Here is a 22,381-nt window from a genome sequence, read left to right as displayed (position 1 = left end):
ACGATGTATGTCAGAACTGGAAGGAGAGGCATTCTGTATATGCCAATAGCCTTGACTATGAAGGATATAAAAAGGGAAGAAAGTTGGAACCCAGAGAGTAACACGGAGCAAATGGAGTTTCTAGAAACGTGCTGCAATGTCATAGATAAGTTTTTCGCCACATCCTTCAAGTTGTTCGAGTGATAGTATTACTGAAAAACGTTGCACAAATGGACAATGAATAGAGGTTGGAAAAAGGGAAGTGGCAAAGTGGCAGAGCTTTCATTGGATAACGTACTCAGTTAAAATGTTTGAAATAGATTTTTAAACAATATTTGAAATCTTGAAAGGGATTTAGCAGGTGCTGATACTGACTCAATAAACCGGAAAAACGAAACATCATACACACACACACAACAACAACAACAACAACAACAACAACCAAACTCGCTTAACATAAGAACCACATTAAATCACTAAATGGTTCACCCAACGAGTCTGGACTGCTTGTGAGAGAAAAGAAAAACCAAGTGGAGAGAGAGAGAGAGAGTAAATGTTAAGTGGAAAACATGGAAATATTTAGAAGGAAAAAAAAAGGAGTAAATGTTTGGTAAAAATTTGATAAATCCAAAAACAAGCACTGAAGAATGGAAAGTACTTTGGTCATATATGAAACAATGAGATGTACAAATTCTTTAAATTTATAGCAAAAAGACTATGAAAAGGCTTAGGTAATTGAATAGCACATTTAATAGACCAATAACTTATATCAAAGTGAAATCATTCTTTCACGACAAAACTAATCAGTAAAAGATTTGAAGTGGGTCATGAAATGTGTTCAACTTCATTCCGTACGTGACTAACTATGCTCAGTTAACGGTTATCTCCTTCTAGCATACAAAAATAAATGTAATATTATTTGTTGAAAAAATATATAAAAGCTAGCATGCAAAGACACAAACTTCGTGATCAAGTTCATATATATATATATATATATATATATATATATATATATATATATATATATATATATATATATATATATATATATATATATATACATATATATATATATATATATATATATATATATATATAGATATGTATGTATGTATGCATATTTGGATGTATATTTATGTGTGAATGTGATGAATGCTGTCATTGACAATAAAAGAAGAGAATTGAATTTTAACATTCAAACAGAATGATTTGAACTTGCACGAGAAAATTTTTTTTCTCTTGTTCAGAAATCAGGGCCATTATAATACCTCATCTCGTGATATACGTGAATGCTGTAACAGATTAAAATAGAAAATTAAACTTTAACGCTGAAGAAACTATTCGAACTCATGTTTTCCGAGTTCAAGCACATGTTTTTACCGATTACGGCTGCTCTAGGAGCAAGATCCCGTGCTGGCACAAAGCCAGCTAAATCATAAACAACTTTTACTGCCTTGTGTATATATATATAGGTTCAAAGAATATATATATATATATATATATATATATATATATATATATATATATATATACTTTTATGGATGTATAACTGAAACACCCTGTTAATACCATCCCCTTATTATCATCGTTATTTTTCATCGTAGAAGAAGAGTCCTTTCTGAGTAATACTTCCTTTTTTCCTCTATGAATAATAATAAAGAAGTTGGCAGGGAGCGGATATCCGGACCAAAATGATACCCGGTTAAAAACCATCTCCTATGAAATTTACATACATATATGGTCCGACTTTGGTTCAATTCGGTTTAGTAGTTTCGTAGTCCATAGCAAATACATACATAGTCCGACCGTCAGCTATATATATATATATATATATATATATATATATATATATATATATATATATATATATATATATATATATATATATATATATATATATATATATATATATATATATATATATGTCTGTGTGTGTGTGTGTGTATGAGTGCGTGAGGGATTCCGACATTGTTGCTGACACATTATCCCTTTATTCTCCATTTTTCCAATCCAAGTGTTGTAATATATATATATATATATATATATATATATATATATATATATATATATATATATATATATATATATATATATATATATATATATATTATATATATAGTGTGTGTGTGTGTGTGTGTATGAGTGCGTGAGGGATTCCGACATTGTTGCTGACACATTATCCCTTTATTCTCCATTTTTCCAATCCAAGTGTTGTAGTTTTAATAACTTGAGAAGATATGAATTAGCTCCCCAATTCACTCAACATAAGGCAGAAAAATGCATGGAATGAGTCTGAGAAATGTTCTTAAAATTTAAATGTATCAGTCAAATCTGAATAACTCGATTCGTGCTGAACAAACTTCGATAAGAATAAGAGCTGTCCGTACCTACTACCGATACCTATTTCTGAATTTCAGATAGTAGGCCTAAATACTCATACATAGTCAGCTATTTCCATCTGGCATTAGGCAATGATAAGGCATGAATATACCTAGTTAGATAAATAACTACCTAATAGTTGGGAAGGAAAGAAAGACTACAACTGACCGACGGAAGGTATTTAGCCTAAAGCCCTAGACTAAGCTGTGCTGAGTATGGTCGTTTTCGGTTATTAGTTTTATTTTTCAACTAATGTACTACTAAAAACATGTTATTCTACAAAAAGGCAACTAGAAAAACTCCCTGTTCTCGTCTTTATCAAGCTGTGAAATACGAACACATAAACGACGAAATCTTGTCTGTGTATTTCTTAGTCACCCAAGCTATTGACTAAATTGCCATTTTCTCCTCCCAGATTAATAGAAAACGTTCACTATCTTTTACTGGTGGGCTTAAGCAATTTGTCTTTCGTTTCCCCTTCACGTTTAGATATTGCGAGTTTGATGTTTATTACATGAAAAGTTTTCATGAGCACCGAAATTCAAGATTTTCCAGCAGAACTATTAAAATAATACGCCTCAAATGACGACCTAAATAACAAAACTCAAGTTCAGGGTGCTGATGGCATCAACTTTTAACTTTAATATCCACCCTCAACGGCCTAAGATTGTAAAACGGTTGTTCAAAGCACTTAAAGAAAAGTGTATTCAAAAAAGATTCTTGGCTCCTGGTACCCGGGTATGCCTACAAAAAACAAGCACATACTTGCAATGCCCTTTTATACCTTACTAGCTTCATGAAAGACAGACAAACACAAAGGATAGGTATGCGTCCTGACCATAGGCTACAGATTTTACTAATGCTTTTACCGTTGTTAACCATGAGACTCAAATATATCTCCGAAACTTTTAAGAAGAAGTTTGAGTTCTTAACGTATTCTTTGTTATTCAAATGATCGACAACAGAGAGCAGGACGTACTTTTTAGTAATCCTCGACCTATCTTGTCTGTTATTCCCCCAGGTGATGGTGTTGGGGTGCCCTTAAACCTTTTATATCTAGATTTTAAATGTATTCTGATTGTTGGTTTGCAAACTAAGATAATACTGATAACATATTCTCCTCTCATTGACTGTTGTTCGATCCCTCACTTAAAGCCAACCGAGCACCCCTCTCCCAAGAAAATGAAGTGCTGTTACCCATAACAGAGATCTCGAACGCTTCAGTGAGGTGTGTAGTCTGAAAAACTATGGCAGGTGCACTCCCAAGGAGCTGTGACTCAATGCTGCAAGATCCATGATTACCTTTGCACAAGTAATAGCCATTATTTTTAGTTAATCCTATTATCAAACATACTAACTTCAACATAAAGGTTTTCTACGAAGTCCAAAATATAAATATTATTCCTATCAAAGACTAACTAGAAAGATCAGTTTGTGTGAACAGAGGGATTGGATTGTTTCGATTTTGGTATGTGGAGAGGCAAGGGCGCCGACTAGTTAAAAAGGGCATAAATCGGAAGGTGAGGCCTTTCTTGGAACTGAAAGAGCCATTATATAAGAATGGCCTTAATAGCGGGAGGTGGGAGAGCATGCAAAATAGAAGCGATTGTAGACTTATAAAGCAGATAATGTTTAAGATGTCTGCATACGGGGTTTATCACCGATTCAGCAGTTTAAAGGATTAATGTAGGAGTAATTACTGTCTCATTATTTCTGAAACGTCCCATTTATGGCAAGCTGTTTATTGTTAATTTAAATGAAAGTAACAGATGAATTATGAATAAGAACTTTCTATAGGAAAATAATATGTTCTAGGGGAAGAAATGCAGTTTGGTTAGAGCGCATATAAAATATCAGGACAAACGATGCAAATAAAATTTTGAGTTTCAATGTAGAAGATAAAAAACATAGACATGAATAACACAAAAGTGAATGTGGTTAGAGTATAAACGAAAGAATATTTGGGAACTGACAGCTATAGGCGTAATGAATTTGAATACAAGATTGAAAATACAAGATTGAATACAAGACTGGAAATACTACAATAGTTGATGCGGTTACAAGAAAGATTCTGGAGACACGTAGTAAAAAGTGTAGGCGAGTCTAAGAACAACGTGTGTAAAGTATGTCTGAGGAGTAATTATTCCTTTACATAAAGGTAAAGATGACAGCTGTGACTACAAGACTCATGGGGGGAAAAACAGTACATGGCATACTATGGAAGTTTTTACATAAAGAATAAGAGAGATGGCAAGATTAATGGGGAAGGGCAGTGGGCTTAGACAAGAGGGTCAGTGAATCAAGTGCTTGTTTTGAAATTGTTATAAGAGAATTTTGGATAAAGAAAAATCTCTATGGAATACAAAAGCCTTACTAATAGCATATGATGGTCAGGTGCACAATGTGGAGGATGATGAGGATATGTGGTTAGAAGGGTTGTTTTCAATTGATTAAAAGGCTGATAACGAAAGCAGAGTGTGTGCTACAGTATTTAGAATGGCGAGTGATTGAGTTGATGTCAAATTGGGACCGATGTAATAGTGTGTTATGGAACTCGAAGTTACATTATAGCCCACCCTTCTAATTTATCTATCTCATCTTTTATTGTTTTTATGTCCTCTCCTCATTCCTCAGTCACTGACAGGCCCTACAAATCCTGCGACAAAGCTGCAAATGTTACAAACGCGACTAAACCATCTTGCAAGTGTCTCTAACTGCAGTATACCTCTCATCCTACTTCTTTGCTTTTCTCACTTACTTACGATGGGTGATAAAATACGGGTGCAGAAGGGAAAAACTTATATGTACTATTTGTTCAGCAATATTAAAATAAGGACGATTTTTATACATACCTACTACAGAACCTCTTTGTACACAATATTATCAGTTTGTCCACAACTTAATTTCAAGTTGGCAGAGTCAGTTGCTCTGCTCATCGCCACATACATTTGGCCATGCATGAACATGGGTGACGGCAGAAACACACCAACACGATCCAAAGTCTGGCCCTGTGACTTGTTTGCAGTGAATGAGAAGGCCAGGTTGATGGGAAACTGCCTGTGCCGTAACTGGAACGGAAACTGGTTGTCCGAAGGCATCAGAGGAATCCGGGGGATGAACAGACGTTTGCCGGTGTGAGGGCCCGTTGCTATCACTGCTTCGATGACTGCTCCATAACGGTGTACCTCGTTCCGTTGCAATGTCCATTGGGAGGATCAAAATTCTGAAGCAACATTACCGGGCAGTACTTCTTCAGTGTTATTATGTGCACTGGCAGTCCCGATGGATTTAAGTTATTCAAAAAATCTTGCGGATATTGATGATAATTTTCATCTTCTATTGTGTCCAAGCTGAAATATTCGCGACTTTCTCCGGGGAAGTTGTACAGAAATTATGTATGAAAAATCGTAACGTAACTAAGCCTACGGGAATAACCAGCCTCGTTTCACGGCCAGAAACGGCTCCGTTTCAGGGAATCCCTTCTCGGAGGGGGTAGGTTGGATGATACCCCATTACAAACCATCTTAGGGGTCCCCACCATAACCCTGCCAAGTTTCATGCCCATCTGACCAGCCGTTTGGCCGTGATTGAATGACAGCCAGACAGACAGACAGGCAGACATTACGCCCATTATAGTATGATTTAGAAATTATGCATTCCCAGCAATCAATCCCATGCTGAATTCATTCCATCTTGACTATTATTCTCATTCACTCCAGCAATTTCAAGCATGTCAACTATGTAGCCCTCATTCTAGCACAACACACACACAGAGAGAGAGAGAGAGGTTTGAGAGAGAGACGAGAGAGAGAGAGAGAGAGAGAGAGAGAGAGAGAGAGAGAGAGTGTGTGTGTGTGTGTGTGTGTGTGTGTGTGTGTGTTCGACAAGCTCCAGACGGAAGATGTAAAGCTACATCGAAGAACTAAGCGAGGCTTAAAATTTTTTTGACAAATACTGCTCTATATTTTCTTTAATAACAATACACAAGTTTTTGTATTTCGAGAGAGAGAAGAGAGAGAGAGAGAGAGAGAGATCCAGTTATCAGCTAGTTTGATAAAACCAACAGTGAACAAGTACTGTCATATTGGCATTTCCTTTTTCCTAAAATATATATAACTTTCTTTCTCTTTCTTTCTTTCTTGCTATCTGCAATATAACCTTATCTCTCTCTCTCTTTCTCTCTCTATATATATATATATATATATATATATATATATATATATATATATTATGTATATGCACACACGCACACACAAATATATATATATATATATATATATATATATATATATATATATATATATATATATATATATATATAACTGCTGGCACGAATCAGAAAAAACTTATCTAACAATGAAACAAATTAAGTTTTCGTGAGTTTCATACGTCATTTGTTAAACTCACAAATATTAAACCACAAATATAAGTACATATCGAATTCGCTATACTTGAGAATAAATTGCACACAAGGCGAATTATAACTGATGAGTCCATTTGCCCCGACAAGGGCTCGGGTAATTTCACCGAAGTTTACTGTTCCCTATTTAATATAATTTTGCTATAAAAAGCAACCGGCAGTGTCATGGCAACCTTCTTCGAGCATACTGACACGATACTCTCCGTCGTGAACACAAAATTAAAAATTATTTGGTTGCATTCCAGGAAAGAGCTGGATGCTTCTCTGTCGGGAATTTCTAACTTGGCATTCCAGCGGATGTCATGGAAACTGAACGCAGCTCTGTTCAATAATCTGTCGCGTTCTTAAGGGCAAAGTAACATCTGGAACGGAGGCGTGTATCAGTAACTGGAGAGAGAGAGAGAGAGAGAGAGAGAGAGAGAGAGAGAGAGAGAGAGAGAGAGAGTATTCTCTCATACTTCGCATCGTTCCCAGTTTATCGTTTGACGGAGGGAACAAAGGATTGTTAGCAAATTTGTTATTTCTCATCACCAACATGATATTTATGAAACAAAACTACCTAACCCGAAATTGTTGGCAAAGTCCAATTTATACGCTTTACCGGACCAAAAATATTCAGATATATAAGTGGGTACAACCAAAGCTGTGATTCTCATGTGCGTTATAAAATCAAAATTTTATCTTTGTCAATTTAAATATAACTTTTTGAACAAACTTATGACTGACATTCTATATATCGTATAATATTCGTATTTCTTAAAAGTTAAATAAAATACCCTTTTTTTTTAACTGTGATCACTTTCGTCAGTGCGCGTTAAGAGCCCTGAAAAGCATCGTTTTCTATGAACTCTTACGGAAAATGCATAAGAATGATTTTTTTATTCTGATTCTCTTGTCAACTGTTACTCTTTGGTGGGCAGCATGCTCCCTAGGTATGGATAAACGTGTGAAGCATAAATCGTAAAATAGTTCAATCGAACCTTCAGTTACAAGTAATATTATAGCCACAAAGAGAGAGAGAGAGAGAGAGAGAGAGAGAGAGAGAGAGAGAGAGAGAGAGAGAGAGAGAGAGAGAGAGAGAGAGAGAGAGACTCGCATTAAACCGCAACAACAAAGGCTCCAACGAGAAAATTTCACATCTGTTTAAATCCAAGCCTAGCAATCTTTTAGAGATATATCGCCAGTTACTGGTCACCACAGAATATATTGGGTCTCGAACACAAGAGACAATTCAAGACAATCATACACATAGGACTCTATCTAATAATTCAAGTGCTAATGTGCCCAGACATATAACATCACATGACAGTGCACTTCAGCTCCAAAGACAAAAGGCCAAAAACCTCTAAGAATACTCCTAATATACAGATTTATGTGACCTTACACTTGTCAACAGCCTCTTCTAACTGCGGTGGGGATAATGTTAGCGTGAATTGTTGGTCAAAAAAGCAGATCTGGTGAGGAGTTGCTCAGTTACAACAAAAAATACAACTAACCCAACATAAAACGTTACTCTAGATACATCCTTAACAAAACTTAGCCTCCTACCCTAATTGAGCAGCTATGCCTCCGTGGAGCCACCCTGCTCTCGAATACAATCTAACAGCCTAGCGAGTATTGGAAATTGGGGTTTTAAGAAGGAGAACTCAGAAAGCGTATGCAAGAGTCTACATTTATTGAAATGAAGACTAAGCTGGCTCAAATAAAGCAAAAAAATATACTAGAAACTATTTAGCTATTTGGTAATGATAGAGGAAGCAGAAACCTAACCCAACATACAGCAACACACCTTATACAACCTTAACCTAAAACACAGCATCCTACCTGGCTGGGAAGCTTTGCCTCCATGGAACCCTACTGCTCTCTCATGCAACCTATAACCTCACTTGGGATACAATGTTCTACCATGACGACCGTGGCTGAGGTATGAAAAAACAGGTATACATTCAAATCCCTACAAAGGATTTTTAAGACATTTTTACATGGTGCAGGGCAATTACTGAGATGTACCTCTTTTTGTTTAAACTATGGATTTAATTCTACTTCCAGCTAACTGTCAAATTCAATTACAATCTTGAGCAGGTGTATTTTATCACCAATATAGTACTAATTCTATTTGCTTATGGAGCATAAACTTATAATGGTCTTCAGATATAGTAAAACAATTGCAAAGCCTGCCTATCTTAACTTCAGCAAGAAATTAAGGCACTAGCAGAATGGAAGGAGGAGAAGGGGATTTGCCTAATTAAAAAATTAGGGAATATCGGTGGACCCAGCACTATCTTTTAAAAACACTGAAGAATAAACTTCCCTATTCTCTAACTTTTTGTTGACAGTTGATGAATGGAACAGGGCGATTGGAAAATTACTGAATACGGGATCTAATTAAAAACTACACTTGTCTGTCTGCAAACGGATGATGGAAGACTCAGTTGTCTGCCCGATAATGAAAAATGTTACCTTTACTTAGGTTAGGAAACAAGGTATCCTATAATTATCACTGTTTCACTGTTTACCCGTGGGTCCTAAATTAGGTTGTTTGTTTGTATTGTGTTTTTACGTTGCATGGAACCAGTGGTTATTCAGCAGCGGGACCAACGGCTTTACGTGACTTCCGAACCTCGTCGAGAGTGAACTTCTATCACCAGAAATACACATCTCTCAATGGAATGGCCGAGAATCGAACTCGAGACCACCGAGGTGGGATGCCAACACCATACCAACCACGCAACTGAGGCGCTAAATTAGTTTGTATCTCTCAAAGTATCACAGCCAGATTTTTCATCAGAAATTATGGGAACCCAATAGCATGCTACTTCCTACACTGGATAAGGACGTATTCTTTCAAGTACCCGATATTTTTTTCCTATGTTAATTTAACATAATTCTCAATTTAGTGTGCTTTTGCTTTGTTGTTACATCTCCTCAATATGCGTACTATGAAAACCAGATACAACACCAAATTACTGTTTCCAAGATATCTACATATAAATGTTGTTAACTACTTGTTTAAGTTTCGATGTTGAGTGAGTGGGACTCCCAATAAACAAAATTTTCTTTTTCTTTTTCTGTTCACGTATATTACGTAAAGGACAGCTGGCATACCTGAAACATCTTTCGTGATTTTCATCTGGAAATGCGGGTAGGTGGACAGCGCTGAAACCTGACTGGCTTTTTGTCGTAAGTTTGTCAATTATGTGGAATTTTGGAATACGAGAATAAAAAAAAAAAAAGTCACCTCTACGTATATCATGTTTTTTTTTTTTTTTTTTTTTTTTTTTTTACGTGGAGATGTGTACCTCTTGTCCCATAGATTATTTTGGCAGGCATAAGTTATTTTTTATTTTTCATGTTACTGAATTTCAATTTAGAAACAATCGATGTGTTAAGGATACTGGAATACCTTATTTCCTACAATTATGTTGGAAACGGATTTTTTGGAAAATGCAAATAAGTGAAATACAATTGATTGATTATTGCTACTGAAACTGGCGTTACAACACTTACTATGAGATTCAGGGTCTCTGTAACACGGTTTTTTGGACTTTGCTCCTTGTCAAAGCATCGGATGTAGCTGAAAGTTGACATATGTATATTTTACAACCACACACAAATTTTGTCAGCATTATAAATAACCTAAACCCGATAGTTTTAATTTTTATAGAGTAAAAATGATCTAGCCGACGCCATGGCCAATGATTACGAGCCAAGAGTCGAAAAACATTCATTACGTAATCAAGGTAAACAAACACCTTTTGACTAAATGTTGACCCGCCCATCCACCAGACAGAAATTCCATCGGTTCTGAAACCCAAAGACTTTATGAATGGCGGAACGATACATAGATGTGGGTGGGGTATCAGTGCTAGCGTAGTAATACTACTGTAGCAGTAGTGCCGCAACAGTATAGCAGTAATATACATGAATTAAACGTTTAGACCAACTGCTGGGATCCTTGAGGATCATTTAGCACTTCTTACAACTACTCGAGAAATTAGTTTTTATAGCCAGAAGTTAAATGTTCTAATCCAACAATGCCCATGGTAGCCTTCAGTGTTATCCTGAATAATAACGAGGCGAAAGTGGGTGGAGCCTCATGAAGTCACCATTCTGACGATAATTATTGGTGAAGGTTTAAAGCCAATATACGGTACCGGCTATTTTTTTTTTTTTTTTTTCAGTAAATAGGTAGATAGCCAATAAATAAAAATTGCTTGACATTGGATATAGCAGTTATCAAATCAAGCTTGTCTACTATGTTTTTGGTAATTACCAACTATTCCCTACATCTTGTCAATCTGATTGTGACGTATAAAGTAGACTGTAATTTCTTTGGAAACTTATTTTGGGAGTTAGACTAATAATCGAAGTGTTTTTGTATTTATTAACATATTTTGTTGGTTTGTTCATTGTGGCAATTATCAGTGGAGAGGTTCCAGAGTTCATAAAGGTGTACTGCTTTGCTTGTTTTTATATTTGTGTGTCATTGTTGTCAGAGGTTTAGCCTTCGTTACGTATAGCCAATCATCCCTCGAGAAAGAGGGAAGAAATGATATCATAAGTTATGTAACGAGTGCGTTCGAAACCTTTTCTCTGAGTAAGTTGGCCCGTCTTCAAAAAAGGTCACTTTTACATTATAAGTACCAAATTTATTCAACCTACGTAGTGCAGAATACACTCAAAATTTATGTGTTGATATAATATGTATTCTGAATAAGCGTTATATTTATGAAATGCATAGATAAAAAGTAATTGCGAAAAAACCGTGTTACAGAGGCCCTGAATCTCATAGTAGGTTATGGACGCTGAGTGAAATACAAGAATATAGTCTCAGATCCCCCATCATACCATACTTGTTCTGATTCTGATTATTGTACAGTTTATTAAGCATTTTAAAAGTGCCATCGATCTTTCGGTAAGCAAGGGTCTCTGACCCGCAATCAAGTAAGGAACTACTGCCGTAAGTTAGGTTGGGTTAGGTGTAGTTGAGGTAGGTTGTAACTATTAATCATTTTAATATATAGAGCCCTAAGTTTAGGGGTGGTTTCCTCAGGGAGCAACCAAGCCCCACCCCCCTGTAAAGACTTTACACCTAGATTATGTTAAATTTATCCTTGTCATTCACATCAAAATATCCTACTTTCCCACTGTGGTCTCCCCACAAATGTCCCCACAAATGTAGGAGATTTAAGTGGGGTGGGGTGTCACCAGTATCTCTAAATGTTCGTCAGAATGCAATAGTCGTTTGCAGCAAAAATGCATTCATTATTCACTACTGCTATATTCTCCATCTACCCGAATGATTTTCACCACCCATAACCTTTGCTCCTTATTGCTGGCTCTCCAGTTAGGCTATAGCATAGGCCTATACGTTGACAAAAATATTTGTTACCACTGTAATTACACAGACATACTATGTAATGCATTATGAAATTATCATTAAAGAAAACATGGCCAACCATTTATGCATTTTTACCTTCCTAAGACCCATCCTCTTCACCAACAGGCAACACCCTAACCTAACTTATGGGTGCCGAATCTCTCTATAATACCATAAAAATACTAATAAAGTACTCCTTACCTTGCAAGTTCATCCTTGGAAAGTCCCGTTATTCTTGACCAGAATCGTGACTTAAGCCTATCAAAACGGTGCTCGAGATACCGGAACCGAAATTCGTTGCCTTTCGAAACAAATGTCATATCTACTTATTTGTTTGGTTAAACTAGTTTTAAACGGTCACAGATTCTTCCCCAATTTAAGTGACTGTATTTCTCCGTAATGCAGCGTATAGCAAGAGGCAACCAAGGTCTGTCTATCAGCAAAAACAACACCATTGTAACTCAGACCACTTGTAAAGTCCCCAGGATTCAGGACAGTCAGTGGGTAAAAACTTCTTAAATATACTAATTGTTTTTCGTCAACCTTTGTTCACTTTCGGAGACGATTTTACACAAACACCATGTACGCAGGGCAACGTATATTACGGAACTGTGCTAATGCCTAGATGTGGATACAAATTACACCTATAATCAACAAAAAGTGTCATTTATCATATACTGGTCCCGGTTTTTACAGGCTGCTGTAGAGCTAGGGTCTAAATCTAAGTAGTAGAAGCAGTAGTAGTAGTCTCGGTTCAGACATAAATAACAAGCATATTACAGAAATAACAACGGTAACAAAAAAAAATATATGTGAAAATAAAAATAAAATAAAATAAGGCTGTATACAAAATAATATGGTGCTTATGCAAAGGGGAATGACACTCAAATTGGTTGATTCATGGTCAGTTCATATCAGAACCCTCAATTTTATGCAGAGGAGCAAGCTGTGACTCTCTTTGTGAAGACTGCCAGAGCACTCGTTTTTTTTAATTGGAAAATGAATATGTTGAATCTTAGTTACTCAGCATCTAACTTAAAATTGCTGTAAGAAAATGTTACAACTAAATTAATCTACCTGTGTAGAAACTGCGAAATTAAGAGTTGAAATATAACTATGGAAAAATAACTATGGAATAAAATTTTTTCTCGAGCCATTGAGATGATGTGCAATTGAAACTTCGGAAATTTCAAGCCAAGATGCTACGCACTATCACCCCAAAACAATTCTCCTTGTATTTCAATAATGTATATTAAGTTACATTTTTATCTATTTATTTATTCAATTTTTTTTCAAATAACTGATCTCTTCTTTCTGTATTTCCTGTTAACTTTTGTCGTTTCATCGAATGAAAACCATATTTGCTTTCAGCTTGAATTTCAGGTCAGTAACCTCTGTAGGCTTTAATAATGATATTGGATATATATGTATATGCAAATACATATATACTATATACCTATAATTAAACACCTGTTGCCCATTGGACTGGACGACGCCAGGAAATTTACCCTTCTGGTTCTCAGCAGGGTTTTTACGAGAGTTTGCTTGCCCTTGCCTTTGAAACCAACTGTAATGAACCCTAGTCATTTATCAGAGGTCTGGAATGGAACGGAATATAGTTTAGGCCAGAGGCCAAGAACTGCGACCTATGAAGTCAATCAGCGCTGGAAAGGAAATTGAAAGTAGATAGATCTGAACGGTGTAACAGGAGGAAAACCTCGCAGTTGTACGTATACTACGAAATAATTGTTAGGAGAGGGTGGATAGCATGAAGGAAGAAAATATGAATGGAGGTACAGTAAAATTAATGAAAGGGGGTTGCAGTTACTGGCCGAAGGGACGCTGCAATGCGCCTTTAATCGTGGTATTCAATTCGTTGCCTAGGTCAGCAGCGAAGTGGAGTCATAGAACAACGTTTCGAAGTATTATGGTGTTACCTAGTCTTTAGCAGAAGTCCTTATAACAACTTGGCCAATACTTTTCACTTGGTAATATATTACTTTATATTGCTTTACTACTCTCCTGTTTTATATTATGTTTTTTCTTTACTAGTATGACTTATTTGCTCACAAATATTTAGTCATAAATATCGTTGAATATCTGAAACCACCTATGATAGGTGTCGCAGAATCACTCAATTAATAATTCGCCTTGAGTGTAAGCTTTTCCCAAGGTAGAGTGAATTATTTATGTTGACAAAAGCGGGTAAAACCTTTATTCAATTGAATATAGAATTTAAGCCAATGGCCAAGCACATGGACCTATGAAGTCATTCAATGCTCAAACGGAAATGAGAGTAAAAAGGTTTGAAAAGGTGTAACAGAAGATAACCTCGCAGTTGCACTACGAATCAATTGTTGAGACGGCGGAGAGTGAGGTGATTTTTTTTAAATTTTAATTTTTCCAAGATTTCATTCAATTCTTACTATTTTGGAATTAGTGTTGCTAAACTGCCGACAGAAAATAACACACCACGAATCCTTACTTGGCTGGCATAGATTCATAACGTTAGATCTTTTCTGGCAAAAGCGAATACATAATGGCACTCAACATACGTTTATGGTTAATGGATGGATGGGCTATGATTTTTAGGCATTGAATCCCTACTTAATATTTTTGTTTGTTCTTTATCAAGTCTTGACTATTCAGACCATTTCCAACCAGTTAGTTGCTGGCAGTTCAAGTATCCCACATAAAACAGCTGCCTGGATTTTCTTTTGGCGCCACTCTCACGAAAAGGTTGAAACAAACAACTAATATAATACATGAAATATAATTATTTATAGATATATTTATATACAATTTTATGACAGTCCTAAAATACATTTTTATAGCTTCTCATTAAGTTATCTCCGCCCTTCCTAGAATGGATGGTTTCTTTTTCCTCTTGTTCTAAAAGAAAAGACTTGGTAGCCAGGGCATAAAAACTGAACGGTATTCCACTTTCGAGGACCAGATCTCTTGTATAACTCAGGAAGAAGAAAAGATCCCCAAAAAGCACTCCATCTAAACATTCAGTACATCCTTTTTTTCCTTAAAGAAGGGTTTAGACATGAAAGACAAAAAAGATAAAATAATCTGAGTTTCCAGTCCTCCTGAGGAGGATATGGAAAACTTCATAAAAATAAAAGAAAATATACATGCTGGAATGTTCAATCTTTTTTCCATTTATTTAGACGATTCATCCAGAATCAATGGCACATGCAGTGGCTATATCATGGATATAAATGTTGCAAGCTCTGTTAGGATATCCGAACGATGCAAACTCCATTAGTTACGATGCATTAGCCTATTTTAATTAACCCAGGTGTGTATGTGAGCATATACATACAGTATATACACATATATACTGAATATATAAATATTACTATGCAAATGATTTATGTACAGTATACAAATATATATTCAGTACACACTTACAATATGATCATCGAACATGGTTACAAAACTTGTATCTTTGGCACTAATAGCTTCATATTGCACAGAGGTGTACAGGGCTCAAACACTCTCTTCAGAATCTGTGCTCCATTCGTCTCCGTCCTCTTGGGATCACTTTTCAACTAAGGCAAAATAAACGTTAAATATCAACGTCCAAACAAAAAAGACAACAACGCGGTTCTTGTTAATGTACTCAAAAATTTCCCCTCTTTCGAAAGCTCTCCTCTCTTCTCGGAAGTACACTAGGGAAAGAGTGCAATATAGCAACAGCTAATAATTACATTACACGGCATACAAGCTCAGTAAGGTTCACTATATAATAAATAGCATACACCCAAAACTCGACTTCGTGTTACTATTCACCAAGGGATAGATAGTTATCACATAAGGCTCTGATCAATGTTCAAGTCACAGAGTCTCCAGGTTCAAGCGTCTACAGAGTAGAATATGAAAGGACGACTGGAACTGCCTCAGGAGAACAAAATCTTGAACAAATAATCTGGACTTCTGTCGTGGGCTACGTAGAGCAAAAATCGATCTTGACGAGGTATGTTGTAGTAGTAGTAGTAGTAGTAATAGTAGAAGTAGTAGCAGTAGTAATAGTGATCACTTGTTTTTACTATCTAACTACACTCACTTTTGACTTGATCTCGTGTATATATACCCAAGCTGCCCTGGATGAGATTACAAGGAAGAGTAGACAAAATCTCATAGCTGTGGGAAGGCAAAGAAAAATTCAATTAAGTACCTAGGAAGACGAAGAAATTAATTCATAATTTATACTATTTCACATAAAATGCAGCAACCACATGATGTAAGGGATAAAAATACCTTGGTGTTAACTAATGTAATACAGAAGAGTCTATTACCTTGAATGGAGAAGAAATTGTTCATCAACAAGGATGCTGTATAACAGATAAGGATATTTTCCCTCTTGTTTTCCTCAGCAGATCTATGACAGATTCACAGTCCCAGCCAACAACGTCAACGTCATTAACCTGAAAAATAAATGTTAAATGAAATCTCAGGAACTCAAAACAATGATTTTTCAATCTAACTTCCTCACTCAAACGTCTTTCTTTCAACAGTTTTATCGTTTGGATCAGAAAGCACAGGAGAGCTAATTATTACAACGCCTGTAAGATTAGTGGTACACTTAGGTTAAAAAGAGTACCATCACTTAGGGACCCAGGTACCAGAGATGCTCTACATTTTCTTTACAACAGTTTGCATACGAAGACTATTGTACTAAAGTCACTTTCCAAGATGCAAAACAAGGCATAAAATAAAAAAGTAAGGTAATACTACAGATATATAAGGCGATTAACTCTCCAAATACTGTAGTCGTTTTTCAGGATTCAAGATGTCCAAACTTCATTCAAATTGCGTAAGGCTTCATCCCTGTCTTTGCAGGACTAAGAGTATTAAGAAACTGATAAAACAGATAGGAAACGTTAATAATCACCTTCACAACAATATCTCCTATTCTGAGTCTGCCATCTTTAGCTGCAACACTATCAGCATAGATGGCTGTGATGGCGGTTCTTTCTCCCTTAGGCTGTAAGGAGAAACCCAGCCGACTGTTCCACCCTCTGTTGAGCTCTATGGTCACCACCTGCGGATGTAAACATACAAATGAAGCATTCCTTATCAAAGTGTGAATTTCTACTATCTAAAAAAAAAAAGTTACATTGAAATCCTTAAAGCATACACGAAACAAATACATAAGACTAATCTTTTTTATGATGCCGATCACATTTTCATTGGTAAAATTTCTTTTTTAACTAAAAATACAACCCACCTTTGGTTTATGTGACCTTTGTGAATTTGGAGACCCATCATCTCTGAGAGATTCTTCCGTGTTCGAGTCTTCCTCCTCTGGTGTGAAAACGATCCCCTTCCACTTCAGGAGACCATTGTTTGTGGGCCCATCTGCATCGTAGCTGCTTAAATTATGATCAGAGGTCGTATTTGTGAGCCTGGAGTCTTCGTGAGGGTGGAGGGCCCCCAAGTTTACACTGTGGTAACCTTGTTGAAGATGTGAGAATGCTGGGGTATCACTGTGAGTTGATGTGAGCTGTGGCGCTGAATCAATGGAATCTGCTGATGGGTACTGAGCTCCTAAAGGAGACGGGAATGACTGGTCAACTTCATGTGGAGGAGTAAACTGGGTTTTGCGAGGACAGCTGCGACCACTACTCAGGTCCAGGAAACTTGGCCTCTTCGGTTTGGATGACTCGGAGATGGAAGGGGTGAGTGAGCACGATGATACAGAGGAGGAATTTCTTGAACGCAGGGTGGAAGCAGAGTCGTCAGTCTGGCTGTCGCCAAATGGCGAGGCCTCGTGGTCTGTTTCTCTTATACTATTCAGGGAGATCTTACTTTCTAAAGTTGGGCTGCCAGGCAGAGATTCTTCTGTTCTCCTGACCAATGAGTCCCATCCTGTAAAAATAATAATGGAGTTACTACAAGAAATTTCACAACACAAGTCAGTACAAAATTTTTCTACTTAAATCACTAGTCAAGTTCAACATACTATGTACTGGATTTTCTACATCAGAATGAACCGTACTTACTATCTACTACTACACTTTTGATATCGGGGCTTGGAGTCTTCTGAAGGCGTCTTCTCCTTGGGGTTCCAGGAGAACTTGTGGCACCAGCCAGGCTTGGAGAATTACAGGGAGACTGTTTCCTGAAGGCAAGATCAGACAACATATCACGAGCCTCTTTGCGAAGGGCTTTGGGTTTGACCATAATTTCAGGTTCAGTTGGAGAAACTGGAGAGATTGGGGTCTGCATAGCATCCCTGAAAATAAAAACAAAAAATGTAATAAGCATTGTCCCATCTCTCTCATCATCAGATTCTGCGCTATATACTACACTGACTTCGCCAGTTAATCTTAAAAATTAACTTCCTAATTACTTCACGAAACTTATTTTAACATTTAATAAAAATTACTCATAAATCTTATCTCAATATGTAATTAAAATTACTCATGAATCTTATATCAACATTTAATAAAAATTACATGAAAACTTGAAGTTTCACGCAGGAAGATCTACCATTCATTTACAACCTTCACATAATCATAAAATTATGTATGTAACTCATAGCCCTTAAGTATAAACATTCACACTTACCTGTACAATTTTAGAGTGACAGTTTCAGGACAAGTACGTAAGAAAGCAATTGCTTCTTCATGGCTTAAGCTGCACATATCTGTATTGTTCACAGAGATTATTTTATCACCAGGACGCAGTCTGCCATCAGAGATTGCTGGCTCTTTCACTAAGGACCGAATGGTATGTCCCAAAATACTGTTGTCCTGTTTACGTAGCGTAAAGCCTAATGACCCAGCAACTTTGGTTAATTCCACCTCAAACTCCTGACAAAATAAACAGGCAAAAATTAATTTTCAGCACAAAAAAAGGCAGACCGAAATATATCCAAAATACAAATTAAAACTCGATTGGTTAAACGTTGCAAAAAGTTTGATGACTGCTAAAAATCGAGGTCACCCGAGCCTCGCATTACAACAAAAGCACTAATTGAGAGTTGAGCCATCAATCATTATTTCTCCTTACCCCACAAGTTGAGAAAGACGGAGACGGCGAGAGATAATTATGACTAGTGTTGGGAGCAGTCAGGCTTGTGGTTACAATCACTCGGCCTGAGCAACCATCGGGAGTATCTTCTCCATCGCCAAGGGCGCCCTCGGGTGGACGGCACACCTCTAAGCTTACTTCCTGTCCACAAGTGCGCAGAAGTTCAAGGGCCTCCTGCAAAGGAATTCATTTCGTTCAAAACTGACTCGCTTCAACTCAATATTTATCCACTTACTTTCCAAGTGATCTCTGACGTCAATTTTCAGTGAACAACGATGTCTCATATCAATATCAAAACGACGCAGTTTTATATATAAAAAAAAAAAAAAAAAAAAAAAAAAAAAAAAAAAAAAGTTCAAAGACCGGATCACTTACATGACTGGAGAGGCCAGTAAGCTGGTGATTATTGGCCTGAAGGATGATATCGCCAACCTGAAGCTGCCCACAAAGCCAAGCTGGTGTCTGAGGATAAAGCTTCTTGATGCGGACGAGGCCTGCGAAGGGTACGTCACACTCGATGCCCCCGGTCAAGGCCAAGCCCAGCCCTCGCAGATTTTTAATGACTGTCACCTCGAATAGTGTACCTAAAAAGTTACATAAAACAATATATATTTTATATGTATGCTATATTATATATACGTCATATAATATATATATATATATATATATAATATATTATACTATATATATATATATATATATATATATATACATACATAGATATATATGCATTATATATATATATATTATATATCTATATATATATTATATATATATATATATATACTTTTATGAGAATGAAATATTAAAATTTCTTGAAAAATTACTATTTACTTCTAATAATCTGAATCCCTCCAAAACCTTCACTAAACTTTGACACCTGATGCTACGTAATTACATCTTACATTACAGTTACAGTATCACGTTTTATCGTTCACATCTGAATATTCATAATAAAAAAAAAACTGCTTGAACAAAAATAAACATAATCCAGGCTTCGCAGTAAAACAAACACCAAAGAAAAACGCCAAAGAAAAACGCCAGGCGCCGTAATGACAACTCACCTTCGGAAATGAAAGGGAAGAGCTTCATCAATTCCTTAGTGGTGATGATTTCGCCAGGACCGACCTTCAGAGAGCGCCTGTCGTGGCCGGACCCGCTGCTTCCAAGGGCACGGTTCTGCCGTTCCTTCAGGGCTTTCCTGTAATAGAGAGGGGGCCCCTCCTCCTCTTCGGGTGACCTCTCCGAGCTGTACCCGGGGTCATAGCCGTAATTGTCCTGACCGATGATTTCGTTGTCGAAAGCAAAGTTGTCAAGACCTCCCCCCAGGTTGCTGGTGTCGCTCACCATGTACTTAGCTGCCCGCCCGCTGGCGTGATGCCGCTCCTCTGCAACAGATTAAGATCAGCGCTACTTTAGAATTATTGGAACCTAATGCCACCTACAGCATACAAAATCATGTCCACATAAAGACTCATAAAACGAATGAATCAGTACCTTACGTAAGTAAATATTTATGTAAGATATATATATATATATATATATATATATATATATATATATATATATATATATGAGTGTGACTTGTACAAATGTTCTGTTACAACAGAATTCCATCTACTAAAAGGAGCCCATAAAAACGACAAAATATAGAAAGAAAGTACTATATTTCAGAGGACGCAGTCTCTGAAATACAGTGCCCTACTTTATTTTTATATTTTGGAGTTTCTATGGGCTCCTATTATTATTGTTATCATCATCATCATCATATATATATATATATATATATATAATATATATATATATATATATATATATACACATAAATGTTTGTGTGAGCGCGCGAACCCTAACTTTATTATACAGTGTAAAATAAAAAATAGTATTTGTGGCAAATTCACCATGTCTACCTGAAGGCTTCTGGCTGAAGACTGGGTTGTTGTGGTTGAGGTCATGTGGGTGCCTCGAATGGGCGGGATGAGGGGCGTCTGTGACCAGCATCTCGTGGGCGTGATTGTCACTCTCCAGGTCAAGCGAGGTCAAGTGGGCTGGGTCAACAGGCTGAGGCCGCAAAAGGTCACCATTGCCGCTCCGCCCACCTCCACTCACTGGCTGGATTGTATGGGCGTTCGCAGCAGCGTGGGCGTGTGCTGCCACCCCTCCATAGACTTCAACCACCCGCTCACCTAAAAGAAAGAAAGGACGCAATTAATTGAACATCAGATATTAAACAGCAAAGAATAAATCAACATAAACATGAACACGGAAGTAAAAGAGACCACATTCGTTCTTCGAACTCTGTGATCATTCAATTATTAAGGACTTCCGCCTACGGGAATGCCGCTCAAATCATCACATATCACATTTCAAGGGTCCCACAATACCCAACCACCAACCCCCCCCTAAAAAGAAAAGGGTGATTACCATCAACATTATCTTGTTGCCTGAAACAGCAGCAACAGCAACGCAGTCTTTCTAGAATCATTTCGCCAACGGATTTCAAACGATACAGAAACTGATATGAATTTAATCGCTCAAATGGAATAAGACAACAGACGACAACATTTTGGAAAGAAAGCAAAACTGACCAAAAAGTGGGTTAAAAAAAAGAAAAAAAGACGAGTAAGAAAAATCTATAACCCAGATTGTTTATCACCCAGTTATCAGCCAAGATATTTCAACCGGGAGGAGCTCAAGTGGAAATTTATCGCCGTCGAAGAATTTACAGAAAGCGGTAACAAATCCCACTCAATATAATGGTTTAAAGAAATATTAACATTTTCTAATCAACGACTCAGCACATAAAATGAAAACGACAGCATTACACGATCGACCATTAAATACTCTAAATAGCAATATAGTTAAAAACAATAAATAAATAAATCCAGACACGCCTGCTGAAGAAATTTTGGTCGTGCATTTTTCCTCTCAACCTCATCGTCATGAAAAAAAACTAGTATTTAACAGTAACAGCTTCTTTTCCTAGGATCTGGCTGTCCTTTCATAACGGGAATGAAAAAGGCTGGCATCACTTTCTGTTCGAAGCAAAATAACGAAGAAAACACTCGTCTCCAAGAACAACCACTTGATAATGACACTTAGTTCAGTTTCCTCCGACGTCACGCGCACCTGCACGGGATATCCATTTTGCAAAAGGCGTGGCACGGAATGCCAAA

At 36.8% G+C, this 22,381-nt stretch overlaps 1 protein-coding gene across 1 annotated transcript in view; it reads right to left on the bottom strand.

The window, feature by feature from the left end:
• Nucleotides 1–14,915: 14,915 nt before the first annotated feature.
• Nucleotides 14,916–22,381, bottom strand: part of LOC135198224 (uncharacterized) — a 1,334,440-nt gene continuing 1,326,974 nt past the window's right edge. The window contains exons 28-37 of the mRNA XM_064225797.1: nucleotides 21,107–21,391; nucleotides 20,270–20,593; nucleotides 19,581–19,789; nucleotides 19,185–19,379; nucleotides 18,741–18,985; nucleotides 18,173–18,405; nucleotides 17,398–18,038; nucleotides 17,062–17,211; nucleotides 16,466–16,594; nucleotides 14,916–16,310 (exon numbers count right to left, since the gene is read on the bottom strand). Of these exons, the coding sequence (XP_064081867.1) occupies nucleotides 16,490–16,594; nucleotides 17,062–17,211; nucleotides 17,398–18,038; nucleotides 18,173–18,405; nucleotides 18,741–18,985; nucleotides 19,185–19,379; nucleotides 19,581–19,789; nucleotides 20,270–20,593; nucleotides 21,107–21,391 (2,387 nt within the window). The 3' untranslated portion in view covers nucleotides 14,916–16,310; nucleotides 16,466–16,489. The remainder of the gene's footprint in view (nucleotides 16,311–16,465; nucleotides 16,595–17,061; nucleotides 17,212–17,397; nucleotides 18,039–18,172; nucleotides 18,406–18,740; nucleotides 18,986–19,184; nucleotides 19,380–19,580; nucleotides 19,790–20,269; nucleotides 20,594–21,106; nucleotides 21,392–22,381) is intronic.

Source organism: Macrobrachium nipponense, chromosome 22 (genome assembly GCF_015104395.2).
Source record: "Macrobrachium nipponense isolate FS-2020 chromosome 22, ASM1510439v2, whole genome shotgun sequence".
Classification (NCBI taxonomy): domain Eukaryota; kingdom Metazoa; phylum Arthropoda; class Malacostraca; order Decapoda; family Palaemonidae; genus Macrobrachium; species Macrobrachium nipponense.
This window is presented reverse-complemented; position numbering and strand designations above follow the sequence as displayed.